This window comes from Sinocyclocheilus rhinocerous, unplaced genomic scaffold (genome assembly GCF_001515625.1).
Source record: "Sinocyclocheilus rhinocerous isolate Xijiao unplaced genomic scaffold, SAMN03320098_v1.1 scaffold787, whole genome shotgun sequence".
Classification (NCBI taxonomy): Eukaryota; Metazoa; Chordata; class Actinopteri; order Cypriniformes; family Cyprinidae; genus Sinocyclocheilus; species Sinocyclocheilus rhinocerous.
In genome coordinates, this window is record NW_015662932.1 from 430,512 (window position 1) to 443,997 (window position 13,486).

The following is a 13,486-nucleotide window of genomic DNA, read 5'->3' on the forward strand; positions in this document are numbered from 1 at the left end:
TTAAAACAGTTTAAACTTTTAGAAAACACGTCGCAAATTTGTGGAGGTTTATTCCTTTTCACTGCGTCTTGTATGTTTTTAAATGCAATCTGTGTGATCGGCGCTTCGGCTCTTTATATTAAGCAGTGCATAAATACATGATGCTGTTTTGTTCATAATTGTTTATGCAATTTACGAAATTATATTTGATTTATATGAGTTAATTTAGATGTAATGCAGGTTTTTTTATAGACATTTATTTCCTTGCTTTGACAATTTAAATGTGCTGCATTATTTTGCTCATTGCGCCCTCCTGTGGCCTCGGGAGACAAGCCAAAAGTTTCCTTAAAACCTTCATCTGCAAATAAAGCATTAGAAATTAGATATTTGTTTAATTTTTATTGTGTGTTTGACTGTGTTTTGCAATTGTATATAAATATAAATTGTATTTTAAAATAAAACACAAAGCAGTTATGTTAAACAGTAAACATATTTTACAGTATTACTGTTTTTACTGTATTTTTATCAAATAAATGCCACCTTGGTGAGCATAAGAGACATCTTTCAAAAACATTAAAAGAACCTTAACAACCCCAAACTATTGAACAGTACATGTAAATAATTGCAGTATATACATCGGCAATAAATCAACTATTGAGCGTGTGCTTTCTAAATATTGGCAGCAGCCATTGAAAAACTAGGTTTTGAACATGTGTGTGCGTGTGTGTTTCCAGCCCAGTGTGTCAGAGTGTTAGATCGGTATCAAATACATGTGTGGATGTTTGGAGAGTAAGTGCATGTAACAGTGAATGAAAAAAGTATGAAGAGTCCATTAATGGATGGATTAAGTGTCAGGTCAATGCCAGCGCTTCACACAGGTCAAAAACAGCTTATCTCCCACACATAAAAACATGCTCGCACACACAAAATTATACCAGGCAGCTGGGTTTAGCAGGTAATCAGAGTGGAGCAGAGATTGTCAGCCTGGACTATCTAAAAGCTTGATCCAATAATAACCATGTTGCAGGTGCCATTCAGATAACTCCTCGTGGGATCCCTCCATCATATTGACATGCACATATTCCCATTTTGAAGGGGTATGACCTTGTATTTCATATGCTTAAAATAGCAGTGTGTGATGCAGAGCATCTACAGCACGCCGCTAACTCAAAGCGCTTCAGTTAACAAAACAGTAACTTTTTTTCCTCTCTTCCCTCTCATCTTTCATTCCCCCCTCGACCCCTTACCCAAACACCAGAAGCGTTCCGCTCTGATCTGTGGCTGTGGTGTGTCAGATTTAGATCGGAATACAACTGACGCCTGGAATAAAACACTCTTTGGCTAAAAGTGCGACCCACTGCAGATTACAGACCTCACTTCTGCACTTCCAAGAGATTCTAAACCCAGATTGAAAAAAAACCTTGACTTATATTTCTGGGGAAAATTGAACAGAAGTAGAACTGCCCCAAGGCATCGTCTGGTGTGTGGCGGGCGCGTATGTTTGCAGCTTTGTTGTCGGAGCAGCTTGCCGTGCAAATGGCTGCTTCCTGAGTGCAGGACAACAAGTGTGTCCAGGTGTGTGGGCATCATCTGTGCCTGCGGGTAGGGTTGGCTGCAGAGCTATGCCACTGCCAAGCATCCATCTGTTTGGAAAATGTTGTGTAAATGTTGTGAGGAGGTTCTGGCAGTGGTATTTTAAAACCCACCTAAGCCCTGCTGGGTTTAGCTACCAGGTAGACTCAGATTAAAAGTGCTTCAGTACACTCGAGTTAAGAGGCAGGAGCCTTGTGTGTACGCACATAAACATACACACACGTATCTGTGCAAAACAGAAGAGAGAAGACAATAATAATCCATTTTTGACAATCCAATCTATTCCTATTAATGGAAAAACAGTCCCACCCTATTTTTTTCTTAGTGAACATCCTATTAGACTACACCCTAATATCCCATTAAATACATATCTGCTCATAAGTTTACATGCCCCTTGCAGTATTGCAGTAACTAAGTTGTATCATAAAATTGCATTTTGTTATTTTTTAAAGCCCTGAGAAAGTTATTTGACTTAACAGATATTAACATACTATAAATACTGTATAAACATATAAAGTGGACTACATCAATGTAGATTAAGAGAGAAGACAATAATAATCAATTTTTGACAATCCAATCTATTCCTATTAATGGAAAAACAGTCCCACCCTATTTTTTTTCTTAGTGAACATCCTATTAGACTACACCCTAATATCCCATTAAATACATATCTGCTCATAAGTTTACATGCCCCTTGCAGTATTGCAGTAACTAAGTTGTATCATAAAATTGCATTTTGTTATTTTTTAAAGCCCTGAGAAAGTTATTTGACTTAACAGATATTAACATACTATAAATACTGTATAAACATATAAAGTGGACTACATCAATGTAGATTATGGGCAAGGGTCAAAGGTCATCACCAAACCTGTCTGGATGTATAATCACACTCTAAATGATATTTGCACTAAGTGCAATAGCTTTATATAGATAGATGCTATTTACACTAAATTAAAATAGCAGTATTTTCTTTGTACTACCTGTCAACAGATTACTGTAGATACTATTTATACATAGTAGTGACAGATACTTGAAAACAGGTGATCAGATCTGCCAAAATTTTTAAAACAACGTTCCTCAAAAACATATAATTTAAAACAAAATTACATCTTTTTGCAAAATCATGAAGTGTAGATTTCACCATCTACAGTCCATATTATTACAAAAAGATTCACACTATCCAGAGAGAAAGGAATCTAGAAAAGAAGAAAAAAAATTATAATAATAAAAAAGGGAAAAGGCAAAAACAATGCTGAATTCTTCAAGCAGCCCTCACATGGAAAACAGAAAAAAAAATAAAATAAATAAAACTTATGATAAATCTGAGAAAGGTGTACTGGGGTCCACATTTCAAATTATTTTTGCCAAAAAAAAAACGATGTTCTCTCAATCTATGAGCATAATTGTATGTCACATTATGAACAAAATAAAATACTGTAAATAGCTCTTTGTCGTTCCTGCTCCTGAGGTTTCATTCAGCGCGATGAGTCACAAAATCTTTCAGAAATTCAGATAAAAGCTGCAATTATTTATCATTATTTGTTGATATTTCATTTCATACACATCATCCTTGACTCTTTGCATAAATGCCTGCAATTGACCTTTATGTTGTGTGTGCCGCAGGTGACATTTCTGTGTGTGCGTATCTTGATGTACTCTGAAAAGTGAAACCGAGCAGAGCTTAGAAAGAAAGAATAAGAAAGAGCGAAGGGGCACAGAAAGAAAAGAGCAGTGTGATTACTATACGTTGGGTATTAATGAGGGGCACTAAAAGACTCATTTCCCAAGATATCTCATCTATATAATAAGCCCCATTAGTGGGACCCATTATGTCACACACAAGCACACTCACCCCTCCATGCATCTTAATATACACACACCATGCCTAATATTTCTCCCTAACACACATACACACTTTTGCAGAAGCCATTCACACATAGTAAGCATCCTTAAACCGTGCTTGTATCAGGTAGGAGTTTATTAATGAGTCAGTCTGTGTCATTGAGTGGGAGTACAAAGGATGGGACGCTCCCGTTCTCTCTCAAGAAGGAGAGCATGAGTCCCAAAGGTTCTCATTAGTTTGATCTCCACAATACACACACACACAAAGAGTGTGATATGAACGTGGTTTGCACATACTGATTCTGCAAGAGTGTGCCAACGAGTTCCCGCAGCTCTTGGCTACATCAAAGCAACGGTTATTATTAGATAACATCTGTATTGTGCACTGCATACTAGACTTCCTGCGTGTTCAGGCTTTGTCATGCAATACCAAGGTCATTTTCTTCAGCATCATTTTAAAACAGTGGTTCTCAACTAGTTTTGCATCAGGACTTATTTTTTAAATTGGACATGGAGTGGTGACCCAATATTGTCCTTAAAATCACATTCTGAAATGTACTAATTAGTTTTTGTCAAAATTCAGCTTGAATGTCAATGGTGTTATGCTCTCATTGACATTTTATATTAACTATATTATATTAAGTGGTTAGTTTACTCAAAAATTGTCTTTTGAAAATTCTGCAGTTCATTCACCCACGTCTTTCAAAATCCATAAAACTTTCATTAATCTTCAAAACAAAAATTAAGATTTTTAATGAAGCCTGAGAGATTTCTGTACCTCCAATAAAAGTCCAAAACTTTGATGCTTCAAAAAGAATAAAACGTAAAAAGCAAACATAATCGATATGAATCAAGTGGAGTTCTGAAGAGAATTTCTTCATGTGTGTCAGGCAAGCATGTTTGAGCTTCTGTTTACCATATTTTATGTGGTCCATGTATGTGTGCTGATCAATGTTTACATGTGAATAAAAGCTGACATTAAATCCATTTATCATCTGCAGAGATATAATTAATTTATAAGACTTGGAATAAACTGCTCAGTTCTGGATTATGTTTACTTACCTTTTATGAACTTTTTAAAGTATCAAAGTTGGCTGAATGGACTCTCAGTGGAGGAACAAAGATTAAGAAATCATTTGTATTTCATTTATGTTTCAAAGATTGTACACAATTAAATGCTTATTTGTCGTTTAGCATTTGCAATAACATTTCTTTGTGTTGTTGTTTTTACTATTGAAAGAACTGAAGTGGAAAGTTAACTTCTGAAAGCCAACCTTTAGTTTACATCACAACCTGAAAAAAGAAAAAAAAGGGGGAAAAAAAACTTTGCTACTTTCAATTGCATGTCAGACATAAATGGAATTAGCAGGTAATGCCTGACCATTTTCTTGGACAAAAAAATGTGTGCTTGCCCCTGAAAACAAGATAAATGCATTATTATGGTTTAGTCTGTTTTCCAAGAAGAAAAAGATAAAAATTGTACTTGCTTTTAGGAATACTCTAGCCTGTAGATGACCTTAAAACTAACAGACAAGGAAGAAAAGCCACAAAACTCCAGTTTTGATTTCAGAGGGCTTTAAAACAACAATTACTTGACTTTTACGTCTTCAAGTTCCTGGTCTGTTATTAGTCTTCTAAATCAGACAGTCCTTGAACCGTATGTTGGTATGCTGTCTAGTGCACACAAAATTGGCAAGCGCATTCTCATAACTGCAACCTACAATCTGATTGATTGGCTTTACTCAATATCCAGAAGTGCTTCAGGGTGCACCGGTTTTTATCAGTAAACCAGGAAAGGTTGTGTTTACAAGATCTGAGAATCTAGAACTCACTAGAATGAGTGCTTTTGAGAAAGACCTAGAAGGTAGATTAGTGCTGGGCGGTATGACCAAAAATTTATATCACGGTATTTTACTCTGACATACACCGGTATTGCGGTATTTAAAAAATTCATATCATAACAAAAATAAACACCAGTATTCGGTATGAACCGGTATACCGCCCAGCACTAAGGTAGATTTGGAAAAGTTTGTCATATTACAATTTTTAACACGTTTACATGCACAATCTCACACTGATTATGTTGTATAGAGTTGACAGTGTAAGTTTTAAAATAAAATAAAATATTGTTTTACACATCACTTAGATAATCTCTTTCTTTCTATCTATCTGCGACGTGGACTACACTTTATGCTCAAGAGTGGCTACACAAGACTAGACCATATCAGGCATCAGTCATTTTAGTCAACAGGTACCAGTATATTAAAGTGGGAGCAAATCAAGTGAAGTAAACATCTGAAAACTGCAATCATGCAGCAAAGCACTCGACGTCAATCTCTCATTATTTTGACTGTTTTGAGTTTTTCTGAACTTTGTGGTGTTTACCACTTAAAGAATCCCTCATGATGACTACAAACCCACATTTATTCAGTTTGATGGCAGCCGAGACAGATGAGGAATTTAAAAATGTCTAAACTCTCTCTCTCCCTCACCATGCAGAGTTTGACAGTGGTTTAGAAGAGTCGGAGAGAGTCAAAGACAGACAGGGTGGGAGAGAAAGATATTCATAATTTCCCCACACTCCAGAGCGCATCTCCCAAAACTCATCTCACTCAAAAAGCGCTTTAGTCTGAAATATGTCAACGTCTGGACGCAGCGCACACTGTCAGGCTGACTAAACTCGGTTTAATCCACTGGGCAGAGCTGGAATTGGACTGGGGACTGACTGGAGTGCTGGGCGCAGTCAAACTGAACAATGAGATACTGCCGACCTGTCAACTGTGTCTTCTTCTACAACCTCCGAACAGGCACTCCACGACTCTCTCAATGTGTGACTCGAACTTTCGTGTATGTGTGGACACAATCTTGTTGTCTTAGTAGCGAGGCCTCAACTGTGTACAGAACTTCAGACAGACATACAAGCAAGCCAAAAACACTTGGAAGGAAAGTGCTGAAGTTTTGGAGAGATTGCTGTGCCTAAAAATCTAGTGAGCCGCCTACTCAAAGAGCTTTATTTGCACTTCTGATGTGAAGGTCATCTCAAAACTGTAGTTAGCAAGATTATGCTACCATCTAAAATCAGGGCTCAGCCTTAAAGATTTTTTTTTTTTCTGTTGGCTCATTTGGGACGATAATGCAGCTTTGTACTGCCAACATTTCTATGGCACTATAAAAACTAAATTTTATTAATGTGTGATAGAAAGAAATGCTTTCTATTAAACATTAGATTGATTTAATTATTTTAATAAGGTAAAAAAAAATGTTAGACCAAATTAAGAGTTCCTGCTCTTTCTGACCAATAAGTTTTCATTATTTTATAACTAACATTTTTTTTTTATTATTTAAAGAATAGTTTGTAGTCAAAGAAAAAAACTTGAGAACTGAGAATAAATTGGAAAAAATAAACAAATAAACAGAGAACTTTCTATGGCATTCCCATGACTTTTTAAACGTTTAATTTCACTTTCTTCATACACAATTTTTGTTCTTTTTCATACTATAAAATTATAAACTGGAAAACAATGGTATAGAATGATTTGTTGGTAATTTATCACACTTGAACTTATAACAAATCATTCTTGAAATTTAAATTCTTAATCCATTTAAACCAGATAAAATTGCAACAACAATTCATCAGAGAAACAACGTATGCATAAGTTTCTAAATAAAAACAAAAGAAAATGGTAAACAAATAAGATGTATTGACAGTTACTGTGCCTCAACAGGCCAAACTTATTGTTGAGCCATGAAGACACTTAATTTTGGCCAAAATCCTAAGCATATCTATCGTAAATGGCCAAAAAAGGCTATCAAGTTATATAGATCACTAGGTTTTGAGATACATTCCCAGTTTTGGGGGACTTTGAAGAAACAACAAGTGAGAGGATCGTCAAAATTCCGGACACAAAATTCTAAAATTCTGGAAGGTGAGAATAATGAAAAGTGCAAAAGCGCTGATTCAGGTTGGTATTTTCCAGGACGGTGGGCTGTATGAATATTAACTGTCAGAACAAGCAGGAATATCGATCCACCTTCTGCAGGGTTCAGTAGAGCCGGCTCAAGGTTGGACAGGAGTGACAGAATTCAGAGGAGAGATCATTGGTCTGTGTGAATGTGTCAAGAGCATGTGGGTGTTTGTCGGTGAGTCAATCTACATCGAATCTCTGCCATCTTGGAGGCACTGTACCTTATCTGACGAATGGAAAAGTCGTAACCTCTCTGAGATGAACTCATTTCTCAGAATAAGGTGAAGAGTACTAAGAAAACACTATTTGACACAATTGTCTGTGTGGATGCATTGATATCTCACCAAACTCATAATATTAGCTCAGCATTTCGATGTCAGTGTATCTGTGACGTGAGTTGTCTTGGGTGTGTTACACCAGGGACTACATGTTTGGACAATTTATTTTCCACATTGATTCTGTTTTGACTTGACACATGATGATGGATCCATGCACCACTCTGGACTATATTGACTGATGCCTTACTGTCATGCTTTGCCTGTAGCATGTACAATGCTGTGATTAAAAATGCAGTGTTTGGTTCACGTCAAACAAACTGTAACTGGGCACATGTCTAGTAAAAAGTTCCACTTTTGATTTGTCTGTCCATAACATGATCTAGTCTGTCCCGGAGGATCATCCAGGTGCTTCTTAAGGGCAATTACTTTTTCCACACCATTGAAATTGAACACCAAAAAAAGTTGCACCATTTTACCACCAGACCATCTAAATACCACCACAAACCACAATAAAATCTGATCCCACAAAATGGTACAAATGTGCTCAAAATCAAATTCAAGCAGATGTTTTCACAGCACTGTATATTGTCTGTGCCGTCTACACTACCGTTCAAAGTTTGGAGTCGCTAAGGTTTTATTTTTTTCTTCTTCTTTTTTTAATACTTTTGTTCAGAAAGGATGCATTCAATTTTTTAAAAGTAAATAACTTTTATAATGTTACAAAATATTTATATTTCCAATAAATGCTGCTCTTTTGAACTTTACATACATCAAGAATTCTGAGGGGGAAAAAAACTTCACAGTTTTCACAAAAATATTAAGCACAACTGTTTTTAACATTGATAATAATAAGAGATGTTTCTTGAGCAGCAAATCAGCATATTAGAATGATGCTAAATATTAGAATGATTGGAGAAATGGCTGCTAAAAATTCAGCTTTGCCATCACAGGAATAAATTACACTTTAAAATATATTAATACAGAAAACAGTTACTTTAAATTGTTATTTCTGTTTTACTGTATTTTTAATCAAATAAATGTGGCCTTGGTGAGCATAATTGACTTCTTTCAAAAACATTCCAAATATCTCACAACCCCAATTTTTTAAATGTAGTCAGGTAGTTTTATGTTTATGCTTTGTAAACTGACTTAAGCACTGTCTAAAAGTGTTATAAAAATGTAACATTGTATTATTGCCAACAGGTAACCTGGTGGAGTCAGTGTACATTATTTTAATTATTACTGTATCTAATTATAATGTCAAAAATCTGAAGAAAAAAAAGATAGAATCAGTTCTGAATGTTGCTGTACATTCTTAAATGAATAAACACTATTAATAATGTTATATATAAATAAATAAATAAATAAATAAATAAAAATAAATAAATAACATCAGTCAATCTTTAGTAACAATTGGAGGAACCTTCTTAAGACACAGTACTAGAACAGCGGCTGACCACATAAATTCACTCCCTCATGTGGCGCAGTAAGTCTCCCTTACACGTTTGCTACTGTTTCATTCGAGATTAGCATATTTATGATGTTGCGATGTACTGAATCGTGAAGTGTATCATATCATGAAGTAGTTGGCTATACCCAGCCCTAGAGTTAAGAATATATGATTGTGTAATTTAGGTCTCAGTGTTTTGTAGCATGTGTGTGTTACAGTATGTCACATATAACAGAACACACAGCATATTAACCTTATGAAGTCTGAAATGAAAGTTCACTACCGTGACGGGCCTTTTGACACAAAAATGAGCACATATATTTAAAGTGTGTATGCAAATGTCTGCTATCACACTCAAACACTCCCACATGAGTCTCAGTTTGTGAATATGTATAAAGAAGCTTGATACATCCAGCCCACAAATCGGCACACACAGACAGTTTGTGTGGCAAGAGAGCAAGCTGAAGAACAAAAAGCGCAGGCTCACAGACTCAGCCATAAATCTTTGTTGTGTGTGTTGATAATACATTAAATACGTGTCATATAGTGTGTGTGTTGTTGACTCACCAGCTGCCACCGCCGAGCACATGACAAAGAACATGCCCACAGCGATTCTCTTTAGAGGGGAGGGCAGCAGGCCTTTGCGTTTGAGGATGGGGTCCACCACTTTATCCTTGAGGGGGATCAACATGAGGATCAACACGGCGTCAAACATGGTCAGCCAAGCTGCCGGGAAGCGGAAGGTATTCTGGGAACAACAGGGGAATACAACGAGTCATGTTTACAAAACACTAGAGGATGAACAAACAGGAAGCAGGCTATGTGCAGGTCACTCAAAATACTTAGGTGCTTCATTCTTCTCCATTTGTCCTCCATTGAGAAAGTAAGTGCAAGTCTAAATGTGAATTCTGGGAGAGCACAAAGGAGAGAGCAGGAAACTGAATCATTCCAGCAACCTTAGCGCCCTCATGTGGCCAGTGCTGGTCAATGGCTGTGAATCTCATCCAGTAAGAGAGAGGGACAGGTCTCTTAACAGCCCATGAAATAATTATTCACTTGTTAAGCACTTTAATATCACATGGGGATTGCATAGCACCTGTTTCATAATGAATGACTGATTGCTCCATTCACTGCCGCTAATGTGTGATGGAAAACTGAGCAGACAGGGAAAAAAGTGCATCACCTATAGTAGGGCAATAGGAAATAACGACAGAATTTAGGAATGTATGAAAAGAAAAAAGAAATAAGCATTTGAATTAATAAGAAACTAGGTTTTTTACATTTCTTAAAAAAAGAAAAAGGAAATGAGTAGGGTTTGCCAATGGAACATAGGGATAGTTCACCCAAAAATGTCTTGTCATTAATTAGTTACTCACTCTCATGTCACTCCAAATCTGTAAGACCTTCATTTATCTTCGGAACACAAATTAAGATATTTTTCTGACCCTGCATAGACAGCAATGCAACTGAAACGTTCCCAGGCCAAAAAAGGTAGTTAAGGACATTGTTAAAATAGTCCATGTGACAAGTGCTTCAACTGCAATTTTATGAAGCTACTTAAGCAGTCCTTACTACCTTTTTTTGGGCCTGGGAACGTTTCAATTGCATTGCTGTCTATGCATAGATCAGATTTCATCAAAAATATCTTAATTTGTGTTCCGAAGATAAACGAAGGTCTTATGGGTTTGGAACAACATGAGAGTAATTAACGGCAGAATTTTCATCCCTTTAAGACTATTTTGGAATAGAGATCGATTTGGAAATTTAAGATTATTTTGACAAAGAAAAAATAATTTGCTTTCATAAGGAACTCATTCTTTTTATAATTCTGAGAAGGGTTTGCCTATGTAAAACTTGCTGCCACTTGAGTTGTTGGCAGGAGGTTGCTAAGTGGTTGCTTATGTGTTCGGTGTCACTTTAAGCACATTGCTTTGTGGTTTCTAAAGGCTTTTTTTTGTGTATCACTATAGGTGCATTCCATTCGACCATAAGTGCCCTACAAAGTGGAATTTATAGCCCTAAATGAATAATACATTCATATTTATATAAGTACACCTACATGCATTTTACAAGTATATTAATTGAACATAAGTACATTATGCCATCTAGCTCAAACTCCTCTAATATACATGATTTAAGGGTTGTTTATGTTTGATAACTTTGCAGGGTGTTCCAAATGAACACATTTTGTCAAGTGAACTTCAACAGATATCCCGTGCTCAGGGGGCAGTGAACAACATGTATGGACACTGTCAATCAGAACGCAGCCTATGCTGTTGCTGTGGTGTTCTGGGTGGATGTCAGGGGGTTGCTATGAAGTTGCTTTCTGACCGTTTTTGCTTATGGGCCCAAGTCCAAAAAAGCCCACACCCACAAGTCTCTTTGATATGCTGGTCTCTAGAACTGAGTCACTCTTAAAAATGTCTTTTTCTTTCTTGTACATTAAGTCTGATTACTTAAAAGCCATAAAATTTGAGGTATTATAATTCCTATCCAGGGTGCATATACAGCACATAGCAGGTGCGACACAAATGTGTGGTTAAATGACAAATTTTAACTCTGATTATCAGTATTTTCACTTTGGCCGCTCCAGGAAACCATCTGTCCTCATTTCCTGCACAGACAGGGCGTGATGATCTGAATGAGCAGATTTAGTTAGACGCTGCTGTATGCATGCAGCAAGTGTTAAAATCAGCCCAATCCATTCTTGTCTTGATCTGATTGGTTGTAATTAATTCAAACACCCTGTACAATACTTCACCATCTGTACATTTTAATTGACGTTAATCAAACAACGCCAGAGGACTGGATGCCCGGAGCTCAAAAAGAGGTTTATTATGCATCCATGCCTGCAGGTGTGCATGGGCGTATCACACACACATTTACACCTCCAGTAGAGTATTATTCGGTTAAGTGGAGAGCGTGTCTCAGTCAGCATGTTTGAATTTAATTCTACAGCTTCAGTCAGTCCCAAATCTACTGGTGCTTTTAACACTTTTAATTCTCCAGCTTACTCCCTCATTACATTTACATTTCTTTGACTAAGCACTGGTAATTTATACATGTCCCTCCAAGCGCTCTGTCTCCCCTTCATCATCATGCACTTTTAAATACTTTTTTCTCCATTTGAAATTGCCAGTTTGCATCATTCTACCATCATATCATCTTCACCCACATTACCACTCGTGTCTGTTTCTCTCTATGGGTATCTCCTAATTAAGAGTTCACAGTTTGGCCTTGTTAAGACTTCGCACTGGATTCCCTTTAGGCTGTGCGGTCCACCGAGACAAATCTACAGCAGCACATGTTCATTTAGAAGGGGAAGCCCTTGTGTTTGTGAGAACAAGCGACAGATGGGGATTTGCACACTTGAGCATGCACTCCAGAGAAACACCATTAAACCCACGATAGAATGTCAAATGACTTGATTTCTATTGAAACAGGAAGCTGGGAAAGGACCTCTATTTCTGACTCATCAATATATATATATATTTTTTTTTTTTCTCTGAATATCTTTTTAGCAAAATCAAGGCAGCAGGCAAATATCTATGTGTGCTGGGTTTTTTTTTTTTTTTTAGCAGCTTAACATACTTAACATACAACAACATAACATATTTACAGTACGGTTGAAAAGCAGGGGTACCTTTTTTTTGTTTGTTTTTTGCATTACAGTTTTTCTGAATTGCTAAAACACATTTTTTGAAACCATCACTCATTTCCTCAAAACCTTAAACACAAATCCAAATACTCAAACTAAATTCACGAAACCTCTTAATAGTATAGTGCTGAATATTGAATAGTACTGAATGTTTGTATATATTTATCACTTGGATACTGCAAAAATAATGCAGTCCAACTGCAAAGGCCAAAAAGGTCAAATAAAACTCTAAATGAATAGCATGTTACAGTACACTCAAATACTTTAAGTTGTGCAATTGTAAAATCAGGGTCAGTGAGAGATTCATTCTGTCTCAGCATCATGTCTTTGTGCTTGAGTCCGGCCTGAGGACTTTGTTCACATCACAAGTAATGTTGTCTTTTTTGTTTTTTTCCTATTTAAAACTTGACTCTTCTGTAGTTACATCGTGTACTAAGACCGACGGAAAATGAAAAGTTGAGATTTTCTAGGCCGATATGGCTAGGAACTATACTCTCATTCCGGCGTATTAATCAAGGAACTTTGCTGCCGTACCATGGGTGCAGCAGGCGCAATGATATTACGCAGCGCCTGAAAATAGGCTTATTGGAAGTTACCTAGCTGGGGACTATTTCAGGCGCTGCGTAATATCATTGCGCCTGCTGCTGCATAGATTCAATGATCTATGCTAAGCTACAGCAAAAGTGCTACCGCCAGACCCGGAGATCGGCTGAATGGATTC

General features: G+C 36.7%; 1 protein-coding gene across 1 annotated transcript in view; it reads right to left on the reverse strand.

Moving 5' to 3' along the window:
• The window catches only part of slc15a4 (solute carrier family 15 member 4), a 38,186-nt gene that overhangs the window by 11,494 nt on the left and 13,206 nt on the right, over nucleotides 1–13,486 (reverse strand). The window contains exon 6 of the mRNA XM_016538595.1: nucleotides 9,675–9,855. Coding sequence (XP_016394081.1) covers nucleotides 9,675–9,855 — 181 coding nt within the window. The remainder of the gene's footprint in view (nucleotides 1–9,674; nucleotides 9,856–13,486) is intronic.